A 27,468-nucleotide genomic window follows, 5' to 3' on the forward strand; every position below is an offset into this window, starting at 1 on the left:
GCAAAATTCTGAGTATTTCATGACCTTTTCATTTTCTATAATGATTTTAAAGCTCTACATTATTGTGTATTTATTACTAACACTCGGATCATTTTATCATTGATGAAGAAGGCTTTGGTTATGTTGAATGATTTCAAATCTTTATTGTTTAGTTGTTGTAATATTTTCACTTTTGGCACAATTAACAGATGACTTTAAGGGCAACGATATAAACTTTGTTTGTCATGCTATTTCAAAATGTGACATGGCATAAATGAGTAATGTGCTTTTTCTAAGATACAATGATAAGAAAACCAGATAATATTTTACCTCTCTGTTGTAGGACCTAAGAAGCCTGTGAACATTACTGTGAAGGAACCACATGGGACCGATAACTTAGAGATCGACTGGATTCTGCCTGATGGGAGGGTTGATCACTATGTGGTGAAAATCTTAAATGAGGCACTGCATTTTTCTAACAGCAGTACAAGAACAGAGACCAGTTTCCACTTCACTGGTTTAAAACCCGGAAGAGTCTTTAACATCACCGTGACAGCTGTCGCTGGACAATTCAGTCAGACGTCTGACCAGGCTTCATTTGCCACTGGTAAGTCAACAACCTGTATGTCAGCAATCACTACATGTTTCTGTTCAGCTGGAGAATGAAACTTCTCATAATGTTTCTGTTTAGCTGGGTTAAAACATTAAAATTTGAAAAAAAAAAAAAAAAAGATCACAGCTGACTCTGGACAACTTGTAGTTTCTAAAATACCTGATACTTCCCTGTACAACTACTAGTGCTCCTCAGTAACCTGATATTTTGTAGAAAAGCCATACAAACAAAATGCTCTTAAATCGTTTTGTTAATTCTGTTTGTGTATGTTAAGTTTATTTTGTTGACTTATCCCACATAAAAAAAAATATTTTGTTTCCACCTGTTGTCCATACTTGTTAGCTCCCACACCTCCTGGTCCCATCGTCATCAGTGACAGGACAAACTCTTCACTTCAGATTGGGTGGACTGCTCCTACTTTGATGGAAGATGCTCCAGACATCAGCTACCATATCACCTGCATCTCACCTGAGGATGTTGAAGTACTAAATAAAAGCACCGCAGACTACAATGCAGAGCTGTCTCCGTTGTCATCTGGAACTCTGTACAATATATCTGTGCAAACAGTTGGTCCCCAGAAGTTAAAGAGCTCGGAGGTTCATATTTTTACTTACACCTGTAAGTATGAGATTTAGTTTTATTTTATCAGTAGTATAATTACTTTTCATTTTGAACAATGACCCAATGTATTTCACAGAATATGACGTAACATTAAGAAATCTAAAGCATGTGGCATGTGATGGCCCTGTCACACCTTGAAGATGTAGCCAGCATTTTCCCGACGTATTAAAATGGCTCTAAATCGCTGACACACGCTGATGTTTTTTTTCTTCAGTTTTTGGTGTATAACTTATGCCCAAATATAGTCCACTTGTGCAAAGTGTGCAGCAGTATGATAACGCCGAATAAGTGTATAAAAAAGGCTGGAGCTCGTTAATGACAATGTATAAGTTTTGAAGTTTGATGCACTTGCATTGGTGATTAAAAAACTTGTGTGTTATTAAAAATAAGAACATGACGAGCTGTGGAGAGTGTCAGAGGAGTTAAACCAGCAGGAACACAGCCTCTGGTCTTTACAAGAAGTTACACTTATTGACTGCGCTTTCAAAAACTTCATATAATTCAACAACAGCAGCTTTATTGTTGAACACCACCAGACTCCAACATGCTGGCTTCAGCTTCTGTATCAGAGGCTCTGCTATTTGACACTGAGTGAGGGCTCCAAGGCTTCTCACACTCACACACACGCAGACACAGCGCTACGTGTGTGAAGGTGTGTCAACGATCGCATAACTTACCTATAACTTATGGCAGGCGTATGCTGGACGTATGATCCATATGCTGCATACTTAAAAATGTTTTAGACTTACTCGATGTACTGCGGCGTATACCAGCGTGCTTCAGTTTGCTCTTAACTTATACAAAACTTACCTAATAACTTATGCGACATAAGCCAGCGTACTCGCCAATTTTTTTTATACCCTGGCATACACTGGCTAAATTGTCAAGGTGTGACAGGGCCATTCAAAAAATGTCTTATTTTGAAATGACTCTTTGATAACATCTCCTGCATTTATCATCTTCGTAGCACCGAACCCAGTTTTGAACCTTGTATCCGTGCCAAAGTCCACCACCTCTGTAGAAGTGAAATGGTCAGAACCACTGGGACTCCTGGACTATTACGAATACTCAGTTAAAGCCGTCAGTCCCACAGGAAAAATAATCAACCGAACAGTCAGCACTGACCGCTTTGATGTACCAAACCTAGAGCCAGGAACAGGATACAACATCAGCGTGAGGACGATAGCAGCACCAGGAATTGAATCAACTGATGAATACACCTTCAGCTACACCTGTAAGGCATCACTTCTAACACTTTAAAGTTTCAAGTATCCCGTCTCTTAATGAAATACCTTTATTAATTTATTATTACTGTGATCTTCAGTCTTAAATTGCCCTCTGCTGTGTTTTCTGCAGTGCCCATAGCTGTGTCCAACCTCACAGTGGTGAATGTGACCACCACAACTATTCAGCTGTCGTGGCTGAGGCAGAGTGATCACAAGTCGTCCTACTCCTACTGGGTGCTAGCTTACCAGGAAGCCATGCTGGTTAAAAATGATTCAACCAAGGATGAGATGTATACCTTCCTCGATCTGTGCCCTGGAAGTTTTTACACATTTACAGTGATGCCAGTTGTTGAAGGAGTCATGGCTGCGGAGACACACACATCGAGTCACACATGTATGTCTCTGAAGCCTCTGATTTCTTTTTTTGTATGTTTTATTTAGATTTATTACATTTCAGTGGCACAAAAGATGACCTGATAAATATTGCAATCAGCACCATAATCTGCGGGACACCATTGCTAAGCTTAATATTGATGATTACTTTAAAAAAATACTTTAATTTAATGATGTACTGTCTGAAGGCTGGGAGTGATATAAAACTCTCTTTTTAAGATCAGTCAGGGTTTAATCATCATGAAGATCTGTAATAAGACAAAATACATTTGTTAATGTGACAAACTAAATATCTGCAGCACACTTTTTTATTTTTTACAAGAAGTTTATATTTTATTTTTGGTGAAATTATGAACTTAATGTATAGTATTCAATCACCGATTTTTCTGAGTTTCTGAGCAAAATAATTCCTTACTCTCTGCAAAATCCAGATCTTTAATGTCCGATTCCAAACAATATCTTAACCACTGACTGTATATTAAGAAGCATCAATTGCCTCATTTTGTAAAGAAATGAAGCTAATATATTTCCCTGATGGTTACTGCCATTATGCGCTTGTAACACTTTTGAAGCCGAGGCATGTGCAGCAGCAATCTGTCAGGTGGAGCAGCGGAATAGACATCACACCTCTCCTGCTAAGGATTTAACTGCCAAACTACCAACAAACATTTAATCCATACCTTAAAAGATCCCTCAGTTCAGCACAGTCCACAGCAGAACAGATTCTTGTGTTGATCTGAAGTGGACATTCACAGTTATGGAAAGTTCAATGACTGTTAATCTGCTACAGAACGCTGCTTGTCACCAGAGCAGTCATGATGTTGCATCCCTTCTTTTTAGCGTCGAATAATGAATTAAAACTTAACTTTGCTGAGAAATTGATAAGCACAATAAGAGCAGACTGTCATGACAGACAGCATGTTTCAGAAAAATGTTTTGAAGAGTAATTTTATAATTTGACTCATGTTCTATCCTTATAATGGAGGGGGCAGGCTTGAAGACCTGCACTAATGCCTGTCATCTAAAAGTTTTGCCTTCATTATGGGGGAGCTCTTGTGTTAATACAGAATTTAATCAGGACCTTCTGGTATATTTAATATGTATTTTAATCTAATGGACAAAAGTCATAAAAATGTTTGCTCAGGCATTCTATTCAGGAGGGAATAACAAATGCTGTAGATAAATTGTAGAGGCACTGCTAAGCATTTATTCAGTCATTTTAAGATTTTGAATGACTTACAAATAAATTTTGATCTAATAACAGAATTGTGTTATTAAAAGTATATAGTTCACTCAGATATCACTTTTTTCTCAAAGATATGTTTGACTGGAACTAGAACATATAGCAGTCTTACTACCCTTATACTTAAATCAACCGTTCTTTTCTTTAAATTAAGGTTATGTGTGCTCAAAAGCTCATGAAGAGTTTAACTAAGGATCTTCTAGAAGTAACTTACAATAATTGTTGTTGTTTTTTTTACAGGGCCAGCAGCAGTTTCTATCATTTCAGTCTTAGGAAACACAACCAGCCTATCAGTGAGCTGGACACCAGCAGAGTGTCAGGTGGACTCATACACCGTCCTGCTGCATGAAAACGGGGAGCATGAGGGAAGCAACTCAGACCTGAGTAATACATCCGCCAACAGACTGTTTAAGAACCTAAAACCAGGAGTGCAGTACTGTGGGGAGGTGGTCACTAAAAGTGGTCCCTTTGAGAATAAAAGTTCAAGTGTTTGCAATGCAACCTGTGAGTTACAATGACTTTACATTTAAACCTGTGAAAACAATATTTACCATACAAACAATATGTAGTATCCTGTTTTTTTTATACTTGGAAACCCATTTTATGACGTATCGAAAACAATTGACAAAGTTTTCCTTCTGCTATTCAGTTCCCACCTCTCCTGGCCCCATCATGGTGGACTCCCAGACTGTGGACTCCATTAACTTCACCTGGTCTTCACCTGAGGACATGGACCACAGGCAGTATAACTTCAGTGTGTCCATCTCTAAAGGCTCCGTCCTCACTGCAAACACCTGGTTCGTGCTGGAAAATCTGAAGTCTGGAAACCTGTACAATATCTCTGTCGTTACTGTGGGTGCAATGGACTATGAAAGTGAAGCAGCTACAGCAGAAAACTACACAAGTGAGTATAAGAAACATACAACAATGCACAAAGGTTATTACTGTGGATTTTATTCAAATACTCTTTGGTATGTTTTATATGTATGAAAATGTTGGTGTCGGTTTGTCCTTTTAAAAAAAAATAACTCTTTCGGAAAGCCTTTTTAACTTTTGGCCTTTTTTTGTGATCTAAATTTTTTATTTTTCTACATTCCAATGTTGATTTTAGATTTGCTATATTGACAGCAAATTAGATAATGTGCACATCACAAAAAGCAGTATTTGCAAAAAAAAAATGCTTTTAGAAAAAAACATGTATGTTATAAAACTCCACAGCCAGTATCAAGTAAAGGTATTGAAAAAAAATCTTTGATATTGAGAAAGCCTTCAATTTCAAATGTATTTATGATAAAAAAAAAATCATTCATACAAAAACACAACATTTTATGAAAAGACAGTTGCTTTATTTTTACCCAATCATCGTCGCCCTTAAGCATCAAATTACCCTTGTGCACAAACTGTAATTACCACAGCATGTTGACTCCCAAAAAAAAATTTTTTGTCATTGTTTATGCCTGTTATGATCCTAACTCCTTTTCCTATTGTTTTCTATACCTGCTCCATATAACTGCTATGTTTCATCTGTCTGGTTTTCTCAGGACCATTTCCTGTAAACCTGCTAGCAGAAAAGACTCAAATCACCACAAACACAGTGAAGATCTTTTGGGACCAGCAGGAGAGAAAATCTCACTACTCGTATGTGGTGCAGGTCTCTAACAATGCTCAAGCTGAAACAGTCACCATCACCGAAAAGATGATCAGTGGTCTTCTCTCTGGGAGTAACTACAGCTTCACTGTGACTACACAGACAGAAGATGGCACCCAGGCAACTCCGGTGACTGTGTCATATTTTACACGTATGTATGAACAGCTTGCTGTTAAAGCTACTGTCCCTACATCTGGGAGGTCAAGTGTAAAATGAGCATATCAACCAAAGTAGTGTAGCAATAGTAGCTTATTTGGATATGTATTACCAGAGTTACATAAAAATCCTGAATACATTATACACATTATACAATCTCTGGGCGATCTGATCTGACAGTATATGAAGGATTTTTTGTTTCTTGTTGACTGGTAAGAAAATATTTGTGCTTTTTTTTTTAGGGCCGTATGGTATCAGAGAGTTGAAGGCTGACACCTTAAACACAACTAATATACATCTGGTTTGGACTGAACCTCTGGAGTACAAGCCAGAATATACTTTCCGGGTTGAGACTGCAGATTGTGGCTCCCACATGAACCAAACCCTCACAGAGAAAAACACACAGATCTCTGAGCTCACTCCTGGGACCAAATGCACCTTCTGTGTTGCTGTCAGAGCAGCAGACGGCATTGAGGGAGAAGCAAACTGCACCTATCAGTACACCAGTAAGACTCATATTTATCATTTCTTGATTATATGTGGATTATGAGCTTTAATAACTCCTCCTCTGCATATTAACATTACAGAGCCTGAAACAGTGCAGCCCAGTATCTCCAATCAGCACTCGAACAGTTCAGTCCTGGTGTCGTGGACCAAACCTGCGGGGAGAGTGGAGCATTATAAAGTTAATCTAAACAGCACCAATGAGACTCATGTAGGGGTGCTGAACTCCACAACATCCTTTGTGTTTGAGGACCTGAATGCTGGAAGGATTTACTCTGCCATGGTTATAACAAGTAGTGGACCCTTCAATGAACCATCTGGACATGTTAATGTTGCAACTTGTAAGAATGATTAATTTGTTTTTTCAATTCTAAATTCAGTTATTATTGCATATCGTGTCAAACAAGTGCTTAAGCATATTAAACATGTCACTTACTTTCTGTATATAAAAAAGTAGCGTTGTTTTCCAAAGCTTTGAAGCGCTGCGTATTTGTTATAACTCACACCTGTGGCCAGAGAGGGGGTTATGACTTCAGATGTTGAGTCATCAGCTTTAAAATATTTCACCCAATCAAGAACATCCAATTTTTTATTTCAGTCAGACAGGACATAATTTGCAAAATGTTCTGGTGCCAGATATTAACATAGAGCTGAGTGTCGTTTGTGTAATAATGCAGAATTTGCACTGGGGGAAGCATTTAAACAATTGATGAAAGAGGACCCAAAATAGACACCTGGGGGACCCCACAAGAGAAAGGAGCACAGGAGAAGGAGGCATTTCCTTGCATTACAGAAAAAGAGCGGTTTGACAGATAGGAAATTGACCAGTCTAGCACCACATTACTGATTCCAACAGAGTATTTCAGACAGCTGATTAAGCATTTACGTGAAAGAATTGGAGATTCTGATTGGCATGTTTATCTATTTGCAAAGTTAACTTTATGTAATTTCTCCTCAGTACCTAACCCTCCAGGACAGATAGAGGTGCTGAAAAAGACGACCAGTTCCATTCACATTAAGTGGGACGAAGCTCCTCTGATGCATGGTGCGTCATTCTTCTACCAGCTGATGAACATAACCACACAGGGAGGAGATAACATCTCTGCCATCAACACCACTCACACTTTTACCTCCCTGCTTTCTGGGACCTCCTATAATATCTCAGTGGCAACAGTGGGTGCTTTGGCTTTACAGAGTGAGAGGGTTCAGATCAGCATGGTCACCACAAGTAAGACTTTTATTCAGTTTCTTTCATTAAGCTGAAAATCTGTCTTGGTTCTGTTTGCGAACATTAATGCCAAAATTTTAAAATCTCATTCTAAAACCAACAGGACCATTCCATGTGACATCGCTAGTTTTTTCTGAAGATGAGAAACACATCAAAATCGAATGGGTCCAACCTCAGCAATACAAGAAAAGCTACTTTTTCAACGTGACCCTGCAAAGCCAAGATAGGCTACTAAGTGACATAACTAAGGATAACAAATCCAGTTTTGATAAGCTGAATCCTGGCAGCCCCTACAACATCAGTGTCACCACACAGACTGCTGATGGAACGCAGGGTGACCCGGCACAGAGAGCAACCTGCACGAGTAAGATCATAACAATCTGATTAAATTCCTGAAGAAATGTTATTTAATCCTCATCTTTAATTATGAATAAATTTTTCCATCCCTGTTTGATTCTTCAGAGGCGAGCTCTGTGACAAATGTTATATGTCAAAGTTCAAATAAAACAGAAGCAGAGCTCTTCCTTAACTGGGACTGTCCCCCCGGAGGTTACACGGGCTTCCAGGTCTCTGTAGACGATGTCAATACCATCAACCAAACATACGGACACTGTAATCGCACTGTGCCCAACCTTCATCACTACACTAAGTACAAAATAACTGTGGTGACCCAGAGCTGTGGTCAACCCAGCAACCCTGAGACTATTCACTGCTGGACAGAAATCTCAGGTAGGAGATCATATGTCAGAGGTCAAAACTAAAAGTGTTTTTAAACATGTTTCACTTCAAAATGGCTTATAAAGGTATATTATTCAGGACATGTTTTTTGTTAGTTGTCTGCTTAAATGTCTGCCTGATCTAAAAGAGGACGTACATGACAAGAGAGGATGTGGCGACTCACCTCATTTTTCTGAGTCCTTGTTTTCTTACTTAACTGAAGTTTTTTCAACATTAAAAACAAGTGCAGAGCATTAAGCTCATGTTAATAACCTTTGTGTAAAAATTAAAGAAAGAGAAAAAGTAAAAATATGACAGCCACTGCCATGATGAAAGGGCTAATCAGGTTGAGCAAGGAATTACAGACACACACTTCTCATATAGCATCTGTTAAGATATGGATCAAATACAATGTTTAAACTGGAAGATTTAAGATCATCGATATGGGTAATATGGGTCCTCTATGTTCATTTTTCTCTGTGCTCTGTTCCTGTCATTCACAGGAACATTTTTGCTCTCCTTTTATTTAGGCATTATAATGCAAAAAAATGCGGGGAAAAATTAGATTCCCATGCAAGCCCACACACTCAAATGAGATCATGCAAGATGGAGAGGAGCCAGCTCACACAAATCAAACTGCCATGCACATATACCACTTTTTCTAGCGCTTTCATAGCACAAATATGCTACCTTTAGTAGCCTGCGATATTCTGCACAAGCAGAGAAAAGTTGCCCACTAGTGATGTGAAAGTGCTCATACATGTTGCACAGGTGTTTGATTTGTGTATGCAGCTTTTCTAAATTCCCCGCAAGAATCTAATTTGCTCCTATGAGTTTTGGTGGTGTTTGGTAGCTCTCATTACCATTTCAACAAGCTAACTGTGTTTATTTGAACCACCAGATCACGCTACTACTAGGCTACCAAGACATAAAGACATAAAAAATACATAAATCAATTATAGGGTTGAATATATTTCCTTAGTGCAGGGATGTCATTGACAAATAGTATTGCTGAAATAAAATTAAATGCTTGATGTTAGCAATATCTCTATGATCTATGATGTAAAAACAGTTGCCTTTTTGGGGTCTTTTGCTTAGATCCTCCAGCTCCAAAGAACGATAACTCACTGGTGACGATAAAGGAGACGCTACACTACAAGTTCTCCCTTCAGCTTAACTCCAGTCTGCTGAACAACACCAACGGGCCAGTCACACATGTCGGGGTGCTGGTGACAGAGCACAATCCTGGTGTGTTTGTTTTTCTTTTCTGAATGTCAGCACGTGTTTTAAACAATGCCATCATAATCCTTCTCATGAAAATTTGAGTATTTTAATTTACCAATGCTAGTCTCAGTATTTTGTAGCTGCAGTTTATCTGTTTAATGAGATTGTAAACTTTTCTGCACAAGGCCCAATAACTGATTCACTGATTCCTGTTCCTTTTCAAGACACCTCTTCTTTCAGAGATTACTTGGGGAAAACATACGATGAGTGGAAGGAGGAGAAAACTCCTGCATACTTAGCAACGGTCAAAGAGGTGGACTCTCCGTCCCGGAGTGGGGACACTTATATAAACATAGATGTGGGAGATAAGTCTGTATGGAAAGGCTACAGTAATGGTGTCCTGCAGGCCAATGGAAACTACAAGTAAGAACTCAAGTCACGTCAAGTTTTCAAATATGTGCATCAGCCACAGCAGATAGAAAACAGTTAAGAATTTGTCTCTGTGGGTTATTGCTGTATTATTCTAAAGTCTTCAGTACAAAAACTCTACGAGCATAAGCCATGTGCAAGGAAACATTACTTGGTGTCTCATTTGTTTTCTCCTGCAGATTTGCTATTGTGCTTTTCACAAAACTAAAACTAAAACTGCAAAACAAGCTTGTGAACGGTGCAGGGTCACTGGTCTCAACTTCACAGTTCTCTGATAACATCCATCTTCCAGCTAACACAGGTATGAAATCTAAACTTTTTGACATGCTCCATTAATGTGAAGAGATGCTCATAAAGGCCTCATTGTTTGTCTTTCATTTAAAATCTATGTCAACATTTAGCTATGATTGGCCTTGCTGTCGGGGCAACATTGGGTATTTTCTGCATTCTCTTCATCGTCCTCGTTGGCTTCATCATCTACTGGAGGAGGTAAGTCATGATAATCATTGATAAATAAAATACTTGAAAGTCACTTTGTGTTGGAGTGACCTCAGATTCCACTGTGTAAACACTATAGGGTATCCAACAAGGAGTCGCCAGACATCCAGATTCATTCTATGAGGTAAGGACATCATTTTGACCATGCTGTAAATTAACAGTAAATAGAAAACAATGCTTTTCTACAGCTGTTGGTCAATGTTGCTTTGTCTTCTTTTTATTTCTCTAGATCTAATTCGTAAGTATAAATTATTTGAATCATGACCAGCTCCAATTTTAGGCATATGTCAGGAACAAACTGAGTTACTGATATCCCAACACATAGCAGTTTTCTCTGAATAAAGCTCATGACTCCTCTCTGACCCCTCAGTGCGGTTGTGACGGTGGAGGATTTTGAAGCTCACTACAGGAAGCAGAAAGCAGACTCCAACTGTGGCTTCGCTGAAGAGTTTGAGGTAACATGTAAACTCAATATTGAAATGTCCAGATGCAAAAATCAAGATTCTTATTACTAGAGAATTATTAAAAATACTTATGTCATTATTGGGGCCAAAACTAAATGATGTAAAAATCCTCTGTAGTTGATTTTGGATAAATATAATCAAGCTTTTTAGTACTTATGATCAATTTATGAATTAAAACGTACTTGTAAAAATGACCCATCATTTATTAAATGCTTATCACTCACTACTTTTGCATTTTTACTTTTGTTACATTCAGAAGTTGTACAAAAGTGTTATTTGACTGACACAGCAGTAGATTGAGCAGCAAAGGCAAGCATGAGGAGATTAATTCCTGTAGAAAGCCAAAAGGCAAACATTGTTTACACTATGATGCCAAAAAAAAAAATCAGCATTTGTGCTATATTGTTTAGAAATGATTGGTAATGGTTTGGGAATAAATCAGTCTTTCCCTTTTCTCCAGATGTTTCACTTGAAAACGATACAGGCCTTGGGATCACAAAGAACATATCAGTTTTTTCACAGGCATTTGCGTAGAACAATATTTATGCCATTAAGTGAGCCATGCAGTTCATTATCCCCCTTTTCTCTTTTCTTTTTTCTTTTAAAGGACCTGAAAGTTGTTGGCACAGGACAGTTGAAAACAAATGCCCTGACCTTGGAGAACAAGCCGAAGAACCGCTACAACAATGTGCTTCCCTGTGAGTCACCTTAATAAAACCCTCCTCTGCTGCTTTCAGATATAACAATCATCTCTCTTTAAACCATGTCATTACTTATCATACCGTATCCACCACCATTATCCCATTTTAATTTGGACATTAGCTCTAAATTATCATCTGAACACTCTTCTCTCACCTCCTAGATGACTCCTCTAGGGTGAAACTCTCTGTTATCCATGGAAGTCCATGTGATGACTACATCAATGCTAACTACATGCCGGTGCGTACTGACAACATAACTGCTAATTTCTTTGCTTGATGCTACTCCAACCATTGCACCTTCAGTCATATTCATGTTTGATGGACTTTAGGAATCTCATATCAAACTGAGCAGGATGACAGTTTATGTCCTGCAGCTGGGCTCATAATTCTTTGGGGTTTTTTTAATGCAGGGTTACAACTCCAGGAAGGAGTTTATTGCAGCTCAGGGTCCTCTGCCGCAAACAGTCAACGAGTTCTGGAGGATGATCTGGGAGAAGAACGTACAGACTCTGGTCATGCTGACACGCTGCAATGAGCAGGGACGAGTGAGTGCAAAGAACAATCACGGAGCTTTTCAGCCACATGATTGCTTATGACTTCCCTTGACATAGCTGCAATTCTGCTGGGCCCATCTCATCCCCAAAGTAATAGAAAGATAGAGGGATAAACAGATCAAGGATAAGATTGTCATAGCAGCCATTGGAATTTAAATTAACAATAAAAAGACTAACAAGAAGAGACAGGACATAAATACACACATAAGAAGACAGATGCAAAGTTATATCAAGAACCAAGCATAGCAGGCAGACAATAACAAGACATCACACACTTTTTTAGCTTTTCTATCTTTGCTCTATCTGAGAACCTTACTAGTATGGTCATCTCTTTCAAGTGTATACTGATGGCACAGTTGTCCAATATTTTTAACCCTCCGCTTGTCTATGTCCTTAAAATGAAGATTGTGTGGATGGTGGCTGCTTCTAATTAGTTGTTTATCATGTTTAAGTTGTTAATATCAGTATGCAGGATTTATAGAGAGAAAAACATGCATGTCATGGATAATGTATGGTGAGCAGGAGGTAATTCAAATTAGAATCCTGATAAGGTGAGAAAGACACCAATATGAAGCAGAGTATTTTGCCCCACCCTCTCTTGATTCTAATTCACATAACCACCTGCTCACTATACATATCCCTCTTATTACCCAGCTAACAACAACAGCACACAAGTTGACACAAAATATTGATTTAAAAAGATTATTTTATTGATAGTAAAAGGATTTCTGTGTACGGTTGAACAGATTCTTATCAGCCTCCTATACTTACCATTCGTTAAAACTGGTCTGTTTTGTGTCTTTTCAAGGTGAAATGTGAGCAGTACTGGGCACCTGGCACCAAGCACTTTGAAAACATCATCGTGACAACAACTTCTGAAATACCACTCAAAGACTGGACCATCAGGGACTTTGATATAAAAAATGTAAGTGTAAATATGTCACAAGTAACAAAGAAAACATATTCTTATGATTGTTAAAAAACGAAACAAAACAATGGAAACGCCAACTCCAGTTTAAGGCCTAAGCCAACTGCTTTGTAACCTACTTTCTTTTTTTAGCCAAGGACCTGTCAGCTAACATCTCAAATAATGGGAAAATCTGTGTCCCAATATATGGACTAATTATACATTGAGTAAATGTTTTGACTGTTCAGACACACTGATTTCTCAGCAATGACTGTTGAATTTATGTAAGTGTTTGTTCTTCAGGTGAAAACTGCAGAGACCCGAACAGTACGTCACTTCCACTTCACAGCCTGGCCCGATCATGGGGTGCCAGAAACCACTGAGCTCCTGATCAGCTTCAGACATTTGGTTAGAGAGCACATGGACCAGAACCCCAGAAACTCTCCTACTGTGGTCCACTGCAGGTCTGACAAACACACACACACACCTGTTCACAAACCTCATCTTGCAGAAGGGTTTTAGAGTTGTATTGACTTGATACTCTGCTATATTGTCTTCAGTGCTGGTGTGGGACGGACTGGCACCTTCATAGCCATTGACCATCTCATCATCCAGATTGAGAGGGAAAGTGTGGTAGACGTGTACGGCATTGTCTATGATCTGCGCATGCACAGGCCCCTCATGGTGCAAACAGAGGTAGGGCATACTCTGTGTTTTCTGTTGTCTTTCCAGAGTGTGTGGCAGCGCAGTGAACGTTTGTATCTTACCTCCTTGCAGGACCAGTATGTGTTCTTAAACCAGTGTGCCATGGACATCATCAGATCAAGAACTGGAACCAATGTGGATCTAATCTACCAAAACACAGCTGCACTCTCTATTTATGAGAACGTGGATCCAAAGAAAGGTTTTCCCAGAAACGGGTATGGCAATGAATAAGCCAGAGAAACCCCTCTGGTCTGCTTCCTCTACCTTTACACTCATTAAGAATCGGAGTTCACATTTGCAAAGGGAACACCCTTATGAGATTGTGTTGTTGATATTCTTTTTACCTGCCATGCCTCTGCAGAGCAAATTGTTGCTTTTAAGATTAAAACCTATTTTTTATGGTATTTATTTTATTACGAAGCTTGAAAGTTTGATTAAATAAGGACATGTGTTGAGAGAATAAATAGTCAAAAAGAATCATTGACTGATATTTGGAATTTATGGAGAGTCACATGTTTTTGTTTCTTTATTTTTGCCTTTCTACTACTGTTTATGACCTGCTTATGATGCATATTTTTCTCAGGTAATATTTTGGATGCTGTACATATTTAATGATTGAAACTTTTGATGAAGAAATGCTTTCCTTGTTTAAAAAGTATATTATTGTTATGAACACCATGTGCCTTTCAAAACCTGTATACTTTCTTACCACTAGAGGGCACTGTATGCATTTTAAAGTGAAGAAGACACAGGACAGTCTCTGTTATTTCAGGAATCCATTATGTTACTTAAAATAACATCTTTTCTCAAGTTTTTGCCAATTATCCAGCCACAGTTTTTGCACCTTTAAAGTCAATTTGAAATGTGTAACGCTTTGAAGAGATTTTGTTGTTTCTTACATAATGTATATGTTTGCATTTGTTTGTATATGCACTGTAGCAAATTATGCACTGGATGCATTTGTCTTTCTACACTGTCCACTTTTTTAATCTTAAGAGATATATATTTTTTAAATAAGTGCTAATGTTAATTTGGCCAGTGCTTTGTGAAACTGTTTGGAACATTTTGCTTTTCATGCCAACATATGATTGTTGCAATTTTACTGTGATTACATTTTTAAGAATAAAAGATGGTTCACATCAAACGCAAACTCAGGACAAAAAAAGGGATATTTAGCTTTTACTTAAACATAGCACCCTTTAAAGAATCCAAACTGCAGCAGTGTGTAGTGTACTTAAAGTATTTGAAGATCAAATGTGTTGTTTTAGTTTTGTTGATTTCCTTTTTCGCCACCGTATGTTCTCCAAGGAATCCACATCGTCACTTCTGCTGGATATTACTTCCATTTATGGACATTTCCTGTGATGTTAAACACACTCGAGGAGCATGGGCTTTATTTTCAGCTTTCAAAGGGCAGAAGTTTCCATGATGCGAGTACATTTAAGATCATGGATATGTGTGGTCTGCCTGTACTTAGTGGGTCTGTGCTTCCTTACTATTGTATTAGAATGTATGGTAGCCCTGAAGGTCAAAACACAAGATTTTTTTGCAGAAAACACAACATTTCACAATACATACGACATTTTAAGATCTATAGATTTGTGTTGTGTAACATTTTTTTAAATGTATTGGCGAAATATTTTAGCTGTCTCTGTAATATTGTCAAGTGATATGTTGTATTTGACCTTTTGGGCCACTGTATTACTGCACTATAAGAAAGAGCCCTTGTCTTTTTTGAAAAAAAAATGAAATAGCTTATCGTCACAATGCTTGCAGGTTCAATGCAAAAAGTATAAAATGAGCTTTAATTTAATTTTTAAACATCCAACTATATAACACAAACAAATTAAAGATGTTATTACACCCCACCCCATATGTTTGTGACTCTGTGTTGTAGAATTGCTTTGAGGAGGCCCATGTGTGTGAGTGAATACAGCTCAAGCCCAACAGCTTTAAAGCAAGAGGTTTATCTCAAACCTGCAAGCTTTTTTGACTCAAAAATGCACGTTTTTGCGCTGTGTAACACTTAATAAGCATTTCTAATTTAGAACAAACCTTGTACTGTGCCTGTGAGACAATTATTTTTGACTCTGTATGGCTGATTATGCAAAGTATTTGCTGAATTGTGTCCATCTAAGAGAGAGATCAAAAGAAGCAAACAACAGAATAAACTGCATACTGCAGAGGAGGTCTGAGCTGGTACACCTCTGCATTATTCAGAGCAACTTTGAGGGTGCATGTAGCTAAGTGCACCCTCAAAGGATGAATAAATAATGCCATTTCTTTATGAGGGAAAGCTTTTTACACTCAAAAAAGTTCTAATTTTACAGCTCACATCAGGGGTACACTCAGGGGATTTTGCAGTATATGGTGGTGTTTTGAAAGGCAATCATTTTCACACAGCACAGGGCACTCTTGGTAAGGTGGGAATAAAAGATTTTGTTGGTGTGTCGGATTCAATTCGCCTGATATTTCTCACATCTTATACAGTTTGCCCTCCACCCACCCCCACTTCCGTCATTCCACCATCTCTGCCCTCCACTCCTCCTCACCATTTTATTTCATGTCTCTCAGGTGCTAAAAAAAGATTTTGTATTTAAACGCCTCTTTCTAGTCTCCCATATTGTACCAAGCAAGGGCTGTTCTGACGGCAAAACAACCTGCAATTACAAATTAAAATAGGACAAAAGATAACTGGGTGATCCAAATTTAATGATGGGCTCAGATGCTTATGCACTGGTAAATCCACCATAATGGATTACACCAGGATATTTAAGCTTCTGATTGAAGCCATATTAGTTTTTTGTTTTTTTTTGCTGTTTTTTCAAAATACAGAGCTGTCTGAAATCAGGATTGGTGCCCTATTTAAGTCAGATTTTAAAGGGTTTGGCCTGACCTTTTTTTAAGTTAGTGAGACTTGACTGCACAAATTTACATGTAGCCGCTGATGCCTGGTCCATGGTGCAATTTGTTACACCAAATAAATATAGTGCAAAACTACAGTTTCTTTATTTTTATTAAGACTGCATGGTGTTTCTTCAACTTAATTCTTCCACTTGAAAACTTAAAAGACAATATTTCTTCTCTTCCAGCACAGGGATCTGACATATTCTACAGAAGCCCTAAGTAAACATGCATCTGTTTTACTCACTAAGTTTCCTTTTATAAGTTAATTTTAGCGCTGAAAAAGCATAATACAAACATAGAAATAGGCCTCACTTACCTCATGAGTGTGGGCAGCCGCAGCATGGCACATCCTGGTCTAGCCTATTGCTGTGACTAGCCTGTTATTTTCTACATCACCAGAAAATGATCTTGATATCACACAAAACATTATCTTAAGATGATGGTTTGGATGATATTATAATGGGAATTCTGAGGTAACAAGATGATAATTTTGTATCTTGTGAAATCACAGAAAATTGATTAAGTATGGATTTATGTCTGCTAAGGGCTTCTGTATCATTTCCGTATGAAACAAATGAGCGACTTAAAGCTGCTGTTGGTAGTGGTGATATAAACCTCAGTTCTGAGAGATTTTGAATGTTAACACTACCCCTCCCCTCTCTGTTGTCGTAACCCCGCCCACAAAAGATTGTTGTGCACATAGACATATAAAGAGTAGACGCCTTATTGGCTACTGGGGAGCAAGAAATATGGCCGCCATCTTGGTCCTGTCATCCTACCCATGATCCTACCTGCAGCAGAGACTTCAAGATGCCAGAGAACTGTGTGGCAAAATACCTATCATACATCACATATATCACATATCAGAATATTCTATTACTGTTAAGCCCACTATGAATATTAAAATACGCCAAACCATGTGTCCTGTATCATACCTACATGTATGATGTTTGCAGAACCCCCCCCCCCCCGCATGAAAATCAGATTAGTACTCAGCGGGTTATGATTGATTAAATGCACTGACACTAAATTGTGTCTGCCAAACAGATTACACCGAGAGGAGCGGGTGACTGAACCAAGATGGCGGCCCCACGGCTCGTCAGCACCAATAGGTAGTAGTGGTTAAGGCGGCGTCTACTCTTTATATGTCTATGGTTGTGCGTGTTCTATGAGGAAGTAGTGGCTAGTTGGGGAGTAGCTCTGATTGGTCCGTGATAACGGGAACGGGGGAATAATAACATTGCTTATTACCCGGCTTTCTTACTGATCTTCCGGTTGTGTAAGAAGCTTGATTCTGATTGGTCAAAACCCCTTGACAACACCTTGACAGCGGTTATTAACATTCATTAACATGAGCAACACCAGAGTCAAACTGATCGCATGCATTCATGTCAAAACAATCCATTGAAAAGAGGTCCGTCACGCAGCCGTAGTAATTTCTCCTCAAATAATATTTTAATCAATGTTTTTGACAACTTGTTTGTATTTTAAGTTAGTAGGTGGGTAATAAGCAGGATAATGTATGGTTAGCAGGTTGTTATGGGAAAAAGAATCCCGACATTGTGAGACAAGACACCGACACGAAGCCAACATAACAACCTGCTAACCATACATTATCCCTTATGTAGAGAATATGGTTGTTTTGGGCTTTTTTTTGTTTTTTTTTTACAAATCTTTATTTTGAAAACGTGAATACAAATGTTGTACAGATATTAATATAATGGTATTGATGGGGTATGAAGATTTAGACTTCTCGAAATAAATCCAAAATTAACACATCGTGATACAACCTGCTAACAATACACTATTCCTTACTTGATACAAAGGCATTGGAAAACACAAAGATTTTGCCATAATCTCAAAATACTTCACCTACAGATGAGTACCGATGGGCATTATGACCTTTTCTCCAAACCCAGCAGAAAAAAAGTACAGTTTGTTTACACCATTCCTACCAACAGCAGCTTTAGGACATATACAGTCAAAACCTACTTATTTATTTCAATGTGATTAGCAATGGCATGGTTCGACTAAAGGTTCTTTTTTTCTAACATCACTTTACATGTATTTTGCTGATAGCACTTTACAACAATATTATTTATTGTACTGTTTAAAAAAAAAAAAAAACATAGGTATGTGTATGGGTCCGTGAATGTATGTACAAATATACCTTTCCTTTAAACATTAGGCACACTGTTGTGTTTGTATTTCATATGAATACTCATGTGAAGGTGTCTATGTATTTTTATGTAAGTATGCAGTTCTCTTAACCCTCCTGGTATTCTCCGGGTCAAATTGACCCTTTAATGTCTATTTTAGGTAATATATGCCTTCCAAACCAGCTAAATGCAGCATCAAAATCTGGGCAGCACGTGACAGAAGAGGTGTTGTGTTAATTTATCAACATCACTACACAAAAATGACAAAATTTAAAATAAAATAAAGAAACATCTATGTCATGTAAAACTATTGTATTTATATTTAGGCCTTTCCAATGTACATTAAAACAAATGTTTAACATGGATTTCAAGGAAAAACAAGTGAGTTATCCTCATTGAACCATGATCTGTGAGAATTAAAGAACACCAATGGACCAAATCTTGATTTAAATGGTCAGTAATGGAGTTAAAAATTTTATTTTAAAAAATGTGTATTGGGATTTTTGGGGGGTTCTGACACTTTTGGATAATTGAATATGGCCCGGGTCAAATTGACCCATGAACATTGTTGCTGTTCCAGAGAAACGAACATAACAGGAGGGTTAATGTCTAAAGTATGAAAGAAGAGTACTGAGTTGGGTTTGTGGAGGGGGGAGGGAGGGGAGAAAATGTTATATCTTTTTATAGCACTTCGTAAATTACCTCTTTTTTTCTGAAAATAAAAAAGTTGAAACAATAAAAAAAACAAAAAAGGTGTATTTTTTGGGCCTCGTTCTGCTCTACAGTACCATGCAGCAGGTGTCGTGCGCTGCTGCGGCCACAGGTGTCGCCTGGGCTGCCCGTTCAGCGGCAGCAGCAGCAGCGGCAGCAGCCAGATGAACCGCAGCAGGAGGATCCAGTCCACTCCACTCTCTCCATGTTGAAACGGAGCAACTTCTCCTTCAGCAGACTCAGACCGTCCGCCTCAGCCTGCGTGCTGCTCCCACAACCCCGCTGTCTCTCCGCTCAGCTCCGTGCTATGATGCTGGACTGGAAAGGGAGCTCGGAAACAACTGCATGAACGACTCACTGGTCGACACAGAGTAAGTTTACATGTTTCTACTGTCTTACTACACCACGCCAACACGGTGAGGAAAATAAGTTGCTATTTATAGCCGAGGTTTCTCAAACTAGTGTATGTTTAATGTGCTAACTTACGCTACCAGCTAACGAGGCTGTGGTAGCACTAAATGGAAGCTGATTTCGCTTTAATATGGTCGGTAGTTTTCCACATTTAAACGCCTCAACAGTGTAAGGAATGTGATCAGTGGTAGTGTTAACGTTATCGGTGTCTTTTGGTGTGTCGCCTGGCTGGGTAGTGGCTAACGTGTCAAGCTAGCTCCATAAAGTGAGCCCACATCTCCACGTTAGCAGACCGAGCCCCATGCGGCCGTTGCGGCTCGGTTGTCACTCGTTTGCATGGCAACCGTGGAGCTTATCGATGTGTAGGGTGGTGACAAGCAGCGGCAGGTAGGACTCCTCTGTGGGATCGATTTACCTTCCTGACACTTAATGGACTCACTTAATAGATGACATTACGTCTTATGACAGCGCATGTGAAAGAGCTGTTATTATAGGAGAATAACCAAAGGTACTTACTGTACAAACGACCTCCATTACACCAATGATTCATAATGCACCTACAAGCATGCAGGGCAGGGCATGTTGCATCCACTATGTAACCTTAAGACACATGTTGAACTGTGTAATACAAATGATCCAAAGGTACATGCTGTATTTATATATAGTCTGCAGTGCAGGCCATCCTCTGCATGCCTTCAACGCCTGTGTTGTCATTGTAAAGCCATGGCTGTAACCTTTGACATTTGTTCACTCCCAGCAAATTATGACTGTCAACAAAAGCCTTTTCCACAGAGACCTGTCTTATTAAGAATTATGAGGTGTTTTGTTATCATAGATGGGACCAAATTAAGAAAAGTATGGTATCTTTCAGTGTCATTAATGGGATCAAAATGTTCTTTACCCCAAATTAAGTTTGCTTGTGATGAGAACTAGCATGATAAATCAGTCAAAAATATGCAGGACGATATATCAATCAATCAATCAATCAATCAATCAATCAATCAATCAATCAATCAATCTTTATTTGTATAGCACCAAATCACAACAAATGTTATCTCAAGACGCTTTTACAAACATAGGAGGTCTAGACCACTCTATGTCAAATTATGAACAGAGACCCAACTTCAAGACAGGGTAAGACTCAGTCTGACCCCACCTTAATCCATCATGAGCATTGCACATCTCAGTATTTAGCTCGTTACAGTGGCGAGGAAAAACTTCCTTTTAACAGGCAGAAACCTCAGGCAGAACCAGACTCATGTTAGACAGCCATCATGCCTCAACCGAGTTGGGTCTGGAAAGACAGATAGAGGGGAGTAAAGGCTGATTTATACTTCTGCGTTGAATCAACGGCGTACCCTACGCCGGGGGTCCGCGTAGCTCCCGTACCTACGCACGTAGCTGACGTGCACCTCCTCCAAAATGTAACTCCCCGTAGAGCCGACGCGGACCGCAAGCTCTGTGATTGGTCCACTCGGCGGCTTTGTCTTTCCCGCATTTACAACACTTCCAGGATCCCGGACATCGGCCGTGTATTTCATCTCCTCCTCTCTATTCTTCATGTAATCATGTCTGTATGATAAACAGCAACATGTATCAGCTGTAGATTAACATAACACGCTCTGAAACTCTGTGGAAAAGTAAACAGAGATCGTAGCGGGACCGGAAGCAGGCGGCCGGCTATCAGAGAGACCGCACTGCCCTCAGGCGTTTCAGCGGAGAATTGCTGCGCGACACAGACACACCGACGCACAAGTATGTGGGGCTCATGTCCGCGTCAGCCCCTGCTGCGTAGGGGAGACGCAGAAGTATAAATCAGCCTTAAGAGAGAGAAGTGATAGTGATGAGACGAGTAGTAGAAGCTGTTGCCTCTGGAGTCCAGCACGTCCGTATCAGCAGCGTATATGAAAGTGTACACCTGAAAGTACAGAGTATTTGGTTCTGATTGCACAATGTGTTGCTTCATATATAACTGTGTCAGTACCACTATAAACAGTTTATTCAAGGGATCTTTGTGTGATATGACAAATCTATCCTGACAGTTTTTATGAGCTTCTCCAACACTGACATTTGTGTCAGCATGGTTAGTCCAGTACGGGTTGGTCTGTACTTGTGATATTCGATCTTGGTGACTAAATGTGAAGATTGTTCAGTGCCACTTCACCCCATCCATGTTCAGTGCTAATCCTAGTGCAGACAAAGATAGAGGTGCTCATCGTCTGTAATCTCTGTGGCATTGTGTGGAGTTAGCGAACAACACCGAAATGCACTTTACGTTTTAAAGGGTTACTGGCATGTGTCGCTTGTATTTGGGAACAAAAAATCTTAACGGAGAGCAAAGTGAGCACAAGAGGAAATGATTACCAGAGTGCTAGATGTGAAAGTGAGCTGATATTTTGGAGAGAGAAAAGTCTCTGTTATTCCCTACTTGTCAAAGCCCTGCAAAGTACCATGCTTTACAGTTTCTGGATTTCTGCGGTGCGTCTACACTCTTACTTGACTCCATTCATCACTCTGGGACGTACATAATCATAGAGGTCTTTATCCCCGTTACGATTCTCTATCAGCTGGCACTGTACAACAATTGATCTCATATTGAATGACCGCACAATGCCTGTCTGTCTGCGAGGGGAGTTAGCAGCCCGGATGGTAACATATAGGCATGAGAAGGTCAATGATGTGTGTGGCCACTTGAAATAGGTCATAGGAGAAATAACTACGGACACTGCTCCTACACTAGAGCATCCCTGGTTTTCAACGCGTCTGCGGGGCTTTTAATGCCCTTTGTAATGCTCTTCATTAGACCGAGCCTTAATCCTCTGAATCAGGACAATCAACATCAATGCAATGTTTTCTAGAGTTTTCTAGCTTAGCTTTTACAACGATGGGAGGCACAGTTCTGTGCTGATCTGTTAACACCCTGGGTCTGCTCGTGCCATGTGACAAGTCTACCTCACACTAATCAGGTGGAGATATTTAATGGTGTTGGTTCTAAGCCTATCAACTGCAACTGTGGCTTTGCTCTGCCCTCAATGACAAGTTAGTGAGAGTAGTCGTGGGGGAATGAGAGAGAGAAGGGTGGTGTGAGTGTGAAGAGCTGTTGGAGCTGATTCTGTGGGTGGTTAGTGGCGTTTTTTTTAATTTATTTATTTTTTTAATCGCTGCTTTTTAGCAAGAAGGAAAAACAACAGATGTCCCAACTTTCATGCTGTGCTTCAAACAGTGTTTTAAGACACTGTTGAAGCATGCATTGCTTCTCTACTCTTTTGACCCCTAAAAGTGATTAACACTTTCTGTCACATTCACCCATTCACAAACACATCATTACTCTGAAGGCTGCCATGCAAGGTGCCAACCTGGGGGTGTTGGATAATGATCTTCACCCTGTGGTTTTCACAGATCAGATTTATTGTCTGTGAAAACCATGCAGCTGAGATTGTTTGGCTTCTGATATTATGTAATAGGGGGCTGCTGGGCCAGCATCTTGTGATAGTTAAATCATCAATCGTTACACATATTTCTACAAATGTGAGGGTAAAGAGCATGAGGCTCAGACGTTTTTTTTTTCTTCACAGACACTGGTAACTTCTTGATCATTATATGTACCTGAGCTGTCTCACTTAAACTCTGGTTAACTTTCAGTTGATCCTCAGTTTTGTACCTGTATTTTAGTAATCATTAAGTAAATGTTTTCTTTCATTTCATGACGCTATAGAAATATAATCACCTCTTTAAATAGTGACCTTTTAAACAACTAAATGTTCAAATTTAAATTAAACTTAGCCACTTTAAAGTGAATCATAATTTTGTCTTTGCAATTTACTAGCCACTTTATTTATTTATTTATTATTATTGTTTTTAACATTAAGCTTATACCTGGTGCTAGCAGAGTAGGGATTTTAAGCCAAAATACTGTTTGGTAATCACTGGCATTTATTCAGCGATTATTCGTAATCAAGTGGGACAAGGTTCTGCTAGTAGCCGGCACTGGCAACGTCCGTCTCAGCCTTTATGCCAGTGTTTTTGGGACGCAGCAGCATGGCGTTAACATTTTACAGCCCGCCCAGTCCCTGCACTTATCTCCGTTTCTGAATCTCACAGCACTACACACGTATTTCAAGCGACTGTCGCTAATATTTTTGACTTCTTTCGCTATTTAATGCAGTTAGCATTCTTCTTCTTCTTCTTCTTCTTCTTCTTCTTCTTCTTCTTCTTCTTCTTCTTCTTCTTCTTCTTCTTCTTCTTCTTCTTCTTCTGTTATTTAACAAACTGCTCTAGCTAGCCACGGTCTGGTGGGAATATCCTATTACAACTGGGGATGGGAATTTACCGTAATCCTTGTAATCGATTACTCGAATTTCCTAATGAACGATTACTTGAGTACTCGCAATTATTATTATTTTTTTTAACCATAAACAAAAATAAATAAATAAAAGTCTGTTGGACACGGACCTACCAGACCAAAATTGTAGTAAGTTCTGCTGCCTTTTCTTCATACCTCTGTTCCACTCTTGTAGTTGTTGTTCTCCGTGATGGTAGCTTGTACTCCGGCTCGACTAACGCGATCAGCTCTTTGAAGCCTTCTCCTTCCACAAAACTTAATGGGAGCATATCTCCAGTCACCATTTTGGTTATTATCAGGCTAATCTTCTCCGCTCTGGTTTCATCACAACGACGTGTGATAACAGGGCGAGCAAAAGACGTGATGCGAGACTGCCTGTTATCCGTCTCCGCTGTTTTCTCCTTGTGCTTTAAGCGTATGTGGTTAAGAATCAAACTAGTGTTTCTATGGTATGTAAGTTTAACGCCACATATCTTGCACTGCACATTAACTTCATCGTTTTTTCGAAGCACTTCCATACATTACTTTTTATAACTGACATGTCTCAGGTGTCGCAGACGGTTCAGTGTTTGTTGTGCTTTCGCTTTCGGTTGAAAAACGTGTCCCTAGAGCGTTGCCGTAGCTGCCGTAAAACAGTTGTTTTTGCTGAAATCTGGCTCGATGTGTTCTAATACTGAAACCATGGCCAAAGAAGTCAAACGTTTATATCCCGGTAATTATTTTCCTACCTAGTATATTCTTTTAGGCGAAAACAAAAAGCACATGGTCACACATGTAACGCTGTATGATTATCTTGCCAGGTGCGCGAATAACAAAATGCTATTCGAATAATGGGGTCAACGGCGAGTACTCGAGTACTGGAGTAATCGTACCCATCCATAATTACAACCAGGCACTGGTGAAAACGATGAAAATAGTAATTTCGAAATAAGATAATATTCACATTAACTCTTCCATTTGTAATAAGTGAATATTTGAGCCTTCGAAAATCATGTTCCATCCCTAATACAGAGGAAGAGAATGAAAGCACAGGTGTAGTAGTGGTATGTGTTTCACGGCTTGCTCCCTAAAACCATTCATCCCCAGATTCCCAGCCAGTTTGAACGTAACTGTTGGGATGTGTTTTATCCATAGACTGTATAATTAATGGACGTAGTATCTGTGACCTAACTGCTTTCAAGCTAGTGTGATGTAAGATGGCGGGCTTTGAGCCTCCTAGTTGACAGCTACAGTGTTCCCGCCTGTCAATCAAGTCAGGTGTGCCTCTCGTAATGGAAAACTTGTCATCTTAATATCTTCTGCTGCGTTATGAAAAAATTCACCCCAGGTACAGTGTGTGCCGATTGAGAAATGCGCTATCCAGACTCCATTCGTTTTTTGTTCCAGGCTGTAAACATTTTTGTTTCTGCTGTAAAGATCTGCTTTTTAAATTTGTGTGTATGTGGTTTTTGGTACTTACTGTTATCGAACAGTATTTTGGCCAACCTAGAGTGGACACTCAAAAAAACTGTTTTTTAACACTTCCGCATTGGCTTTAATTCTTGCGCCCGGATGTTGCCGCTCGATTTTATCCCCAGAACAGCAGGTGCATGTATGCTGTCGCTAGTATACAGGAGTGTATTCTGGTGCAGGAGTACATCGATTGACTGTAGACACAAAGGTTACATTGAAACTTAGAGGTGAGCAGAGACATGAGCCATGGGGGGAATTTTAAAATACCAAATACTCAGAGAGTGTAAGGTTGAAAAAATGTAGTGAATGCACTCGGGGCAGGCTGTATGTCAGAGAGGTAGTGACACTTCTGAGGTTGACTTGATGGCAGCATGTGATAACTGTGAAAATTCCACCTTTTATTACTTCTCCAAATAATACAGAGCCTTATACACAAAAAGTTTGACTACTCTCAACAATGGAAGTTTCCCTTTCGCAGGTTTGATAAGTGGCTCAGCACTGCACCAGCTCCCCTGAGGTGTAAATGCTTTCCCCGACATCTAGTGGGGGAATCTGGACTAAAACTGCTCCATATTGAATCTGTCTCTCTTCCCCCAGAGAGCGAACGCACTTTTAGCAGCCTCCTCTGTGCCAAGACTCCTTTTCCCTCCTTAGTTTTTCTTTTGTTCCAAGTTTCTTTACACTTGTAAGATGGCCTTTATGTCAACTGAATTAATTTTTTTTTATTCTTTCCATGGAACACAGCAGTACTGACATTTCCAAGGTTACAGTATGGCATCATTAGATTGATAAAAAACAGAGTGTTTCTTAAAGGCACAGTGTAGTGCCATTTAGCAGAACAGACTTGATATAAATGTTATATGATATCCATTAATAGGTTTAAATGATGTAATAACTTGAATATAAAAGTAGTTTTTTTGTTTTTTAACATTTTCAATCTATTTAAAGAGCCGGTCCCTTTCCATGGAGGCTGTCACCTTGCACCGCCATGTTTCTGCAGTAACACAGAACCATAGACTGTATAAATGATGGACATATTATCTGTGACGTCACCCATCTGTTTTTGAAGCGTTGTTTTGAAGCCAATCGTCGGCGGGAGCCATATTGGAAATGCTGAACTCAAAACTAACTGCTGTCAAGCTAGTGTGAGGTAAACAGGCGGGCTCTGAGCCTTCTTGCCAACAGTGTTCCCGCCTGTCAATCAAGTCAGCTGTGCCTCTCATAATGGAAAACTGGTCATCTTAATATCTTTGACTGCGTTATGAAAAAATTCACCCCCCCTGTACAGAGTGTGCCGATCCAGAAATGAGCTTTCGAGACTACTCTAGTTTTTTGTACCAGGCAGTAAACATGTTTATTTTTGCTGTAAAGATCGGCTATTTTGTATTTGTGTGTATGTGGTAGGGCTGAACAATTAATCGAATTCAAACCGACATCGCAATTATCAAATCGCAAAGGCTGCGATAAAAAAAAAAAAAAAAAGTTTCATGTACACAGACGCAGCCTTACGTGACATGCATGCAGTAGGTGGCCGTAAAGCGCCTTTCAGCTGATTTGCCGACGGCAAAAAAACTCAGAAGAATGAGACACGTGTGAGCGGGGGATGAAGAAAACAACTTAAGCCACGCTAAGTTTTGATTTGTTGTTTTGTTAAAAATGGCCTCAGCAGAAGAACC

General features: G+C 39.4%; 2 protein-coding genes across 12 annotated transcripts in view; both read left to right on the plus strand.

Moving 5' to 3' along the window:
• The window catches only part of LOC117815065 (tenascin-X-like), a 62,575-nt gene extending 46,310 nt beyond the window's left edge, over nucleotides 1–16,265 (plus strand). For 8 of the 9 annotated variants that reach the window (XM_034686724.1, XM_034686729.1, XM_034686728.1 and 5 more), the window contains 26 exons: nucleotides 323–586; nucleotides 935–1,210; nucleotides 2,181–2,447; nucleotides 2,570–2,833; nucleotides 4,316–4,579; nucleotides 4,725–4,979; nucleotides 5,617–5,874; nucleotides 6,122–6,385; nucleotides 6,467–6,724; nucleotides 7,342–7,611; nucleotides 7,715–7,975; nucleotides 8,074–8,340; nucleotides 9,427–9,576; nucleotides 9,777–9,975; nucleotides 10,161–10,282; nucleotides 10,383–10,470; nucleotides 10,559–10,603; nucleotides 10,709–10,717; nucleotides 10,850–10,934; nucleotides 11,551–11,641; nucleotides 11,806–11,882; nucleotides 12,055–12,189; nucleotides 13,007–13,123; nucleotides 13,409–13,569; nucleotides 13,666–13,801; nucleotides 13,883–16,265. In XM_034686724.1, coding sequence (XP_034542615.1) covers nucleotides 323–586; nucleotides 935–1,210; nucleotides 2,181–2,447; nucleotides 2,570–2,833; nucleotides 4,316–4,579; nucleotides 4,725–4,979; nucleotides 5,617–5,874; nucleotides 6,122–6,385; nucleotides 6,467–6,724; nucleotides 7,342–7,611; nucleotides 7,715–7,975; nucleotides 8,074–8,340; nucleotides 9,427–9,576; nucleotides 9,777–9,975; nucleotides 10,161–10,282; nucleotides 10,383–10,470; nucleotides 10,559–10,603; nucleotides 10,709–10,717; nucleotides 10,850–10,934; nucleotides 11,551–11,641; nucleotides 11,806–11,882; nucleotides 12,055–12,189; nucleotides 13,007–13,123; nucleotides 13,409–13,569; nucleotides 13,666–13,801; nucleotides 13,883–14,041 — 4,742 coding nt within the window. In that variant the 3' untranslated portion in view covers nucleotides 14,042–16,265. The remainder of the gene's footprint in view (nucleotides 1–322; nucleotides 587–934; nucleotides 1,211–2,180; nucleotides 2,448–2,569; nucleotides 2,834–4,315; nucleotides 4,580–4,724; nucleotides 4,980–5,616; nucleotides 5,875–6,121; nucleotides 6,386–6,466; nucleotides 6,725–7,341; nucleotides 7,612–7,714; nucleotides 7,976–8,073; nucleotides 8,341–9,426; nucleotides 9,577–9,776; nucleotides 9,976–10,160; nucleotides 10,283–10,382; nucleotides 10,471–10,558; nucleotides 10,604–10,708; nucleotides 10,718–10,849; nucleotides 10,935–11,550; nucleotides 11,642–11,805; nucleotides 11,883–12,054; nucleotides 12,190–13,006; nucleotides 13,124–13,408; nucleotides 13,570–13,665; nucleotides 13,802–13,882) is intronic. The other variant, XM_034686725.1, reaches the window with a different exon arrangement.
• Nucleotides 16,266–19,684: 3,419 nt separating this feature from the next.
• The window catches only part of osbpl5 (oxysterol binding protein-like 5), a 51,283-nt gene continuing 43,499 nt past the window's right edge, over nucleotides 19,685–27,468 (plus strand). The window contains exon 1 of one of the 3 annotated variants that reach the window (XM_034685440.1): nucleotides 19,685–19,958. The gene's annotated coding sequence lies outside the window, so the exon portion shown is untranslated. Of the gene's footprint in view, nucleotides 19,959–20,052; nucleotides 20,507–27,468 lie in introns of those variants that run through there. The other 2 variants (XM_034685441.1, XM_034685442.1) reach the window with 2 other exon arrangements.

This window comes from Notolabrus celidotus, chromosome 6 (genome assembly GCF_009762535.1).
Source record: "Notolabrus celidotus isolate fNotCel1 chromosome 6, fNotCel1.pri, whole genome shotgun sequence".
NCBI classification, from domain to species: Eukaryota; Metazoa; Chordata; class Actinopteri; order Labriformes; family Labridae; genus Notolabrus; species Notolabrus celidotus.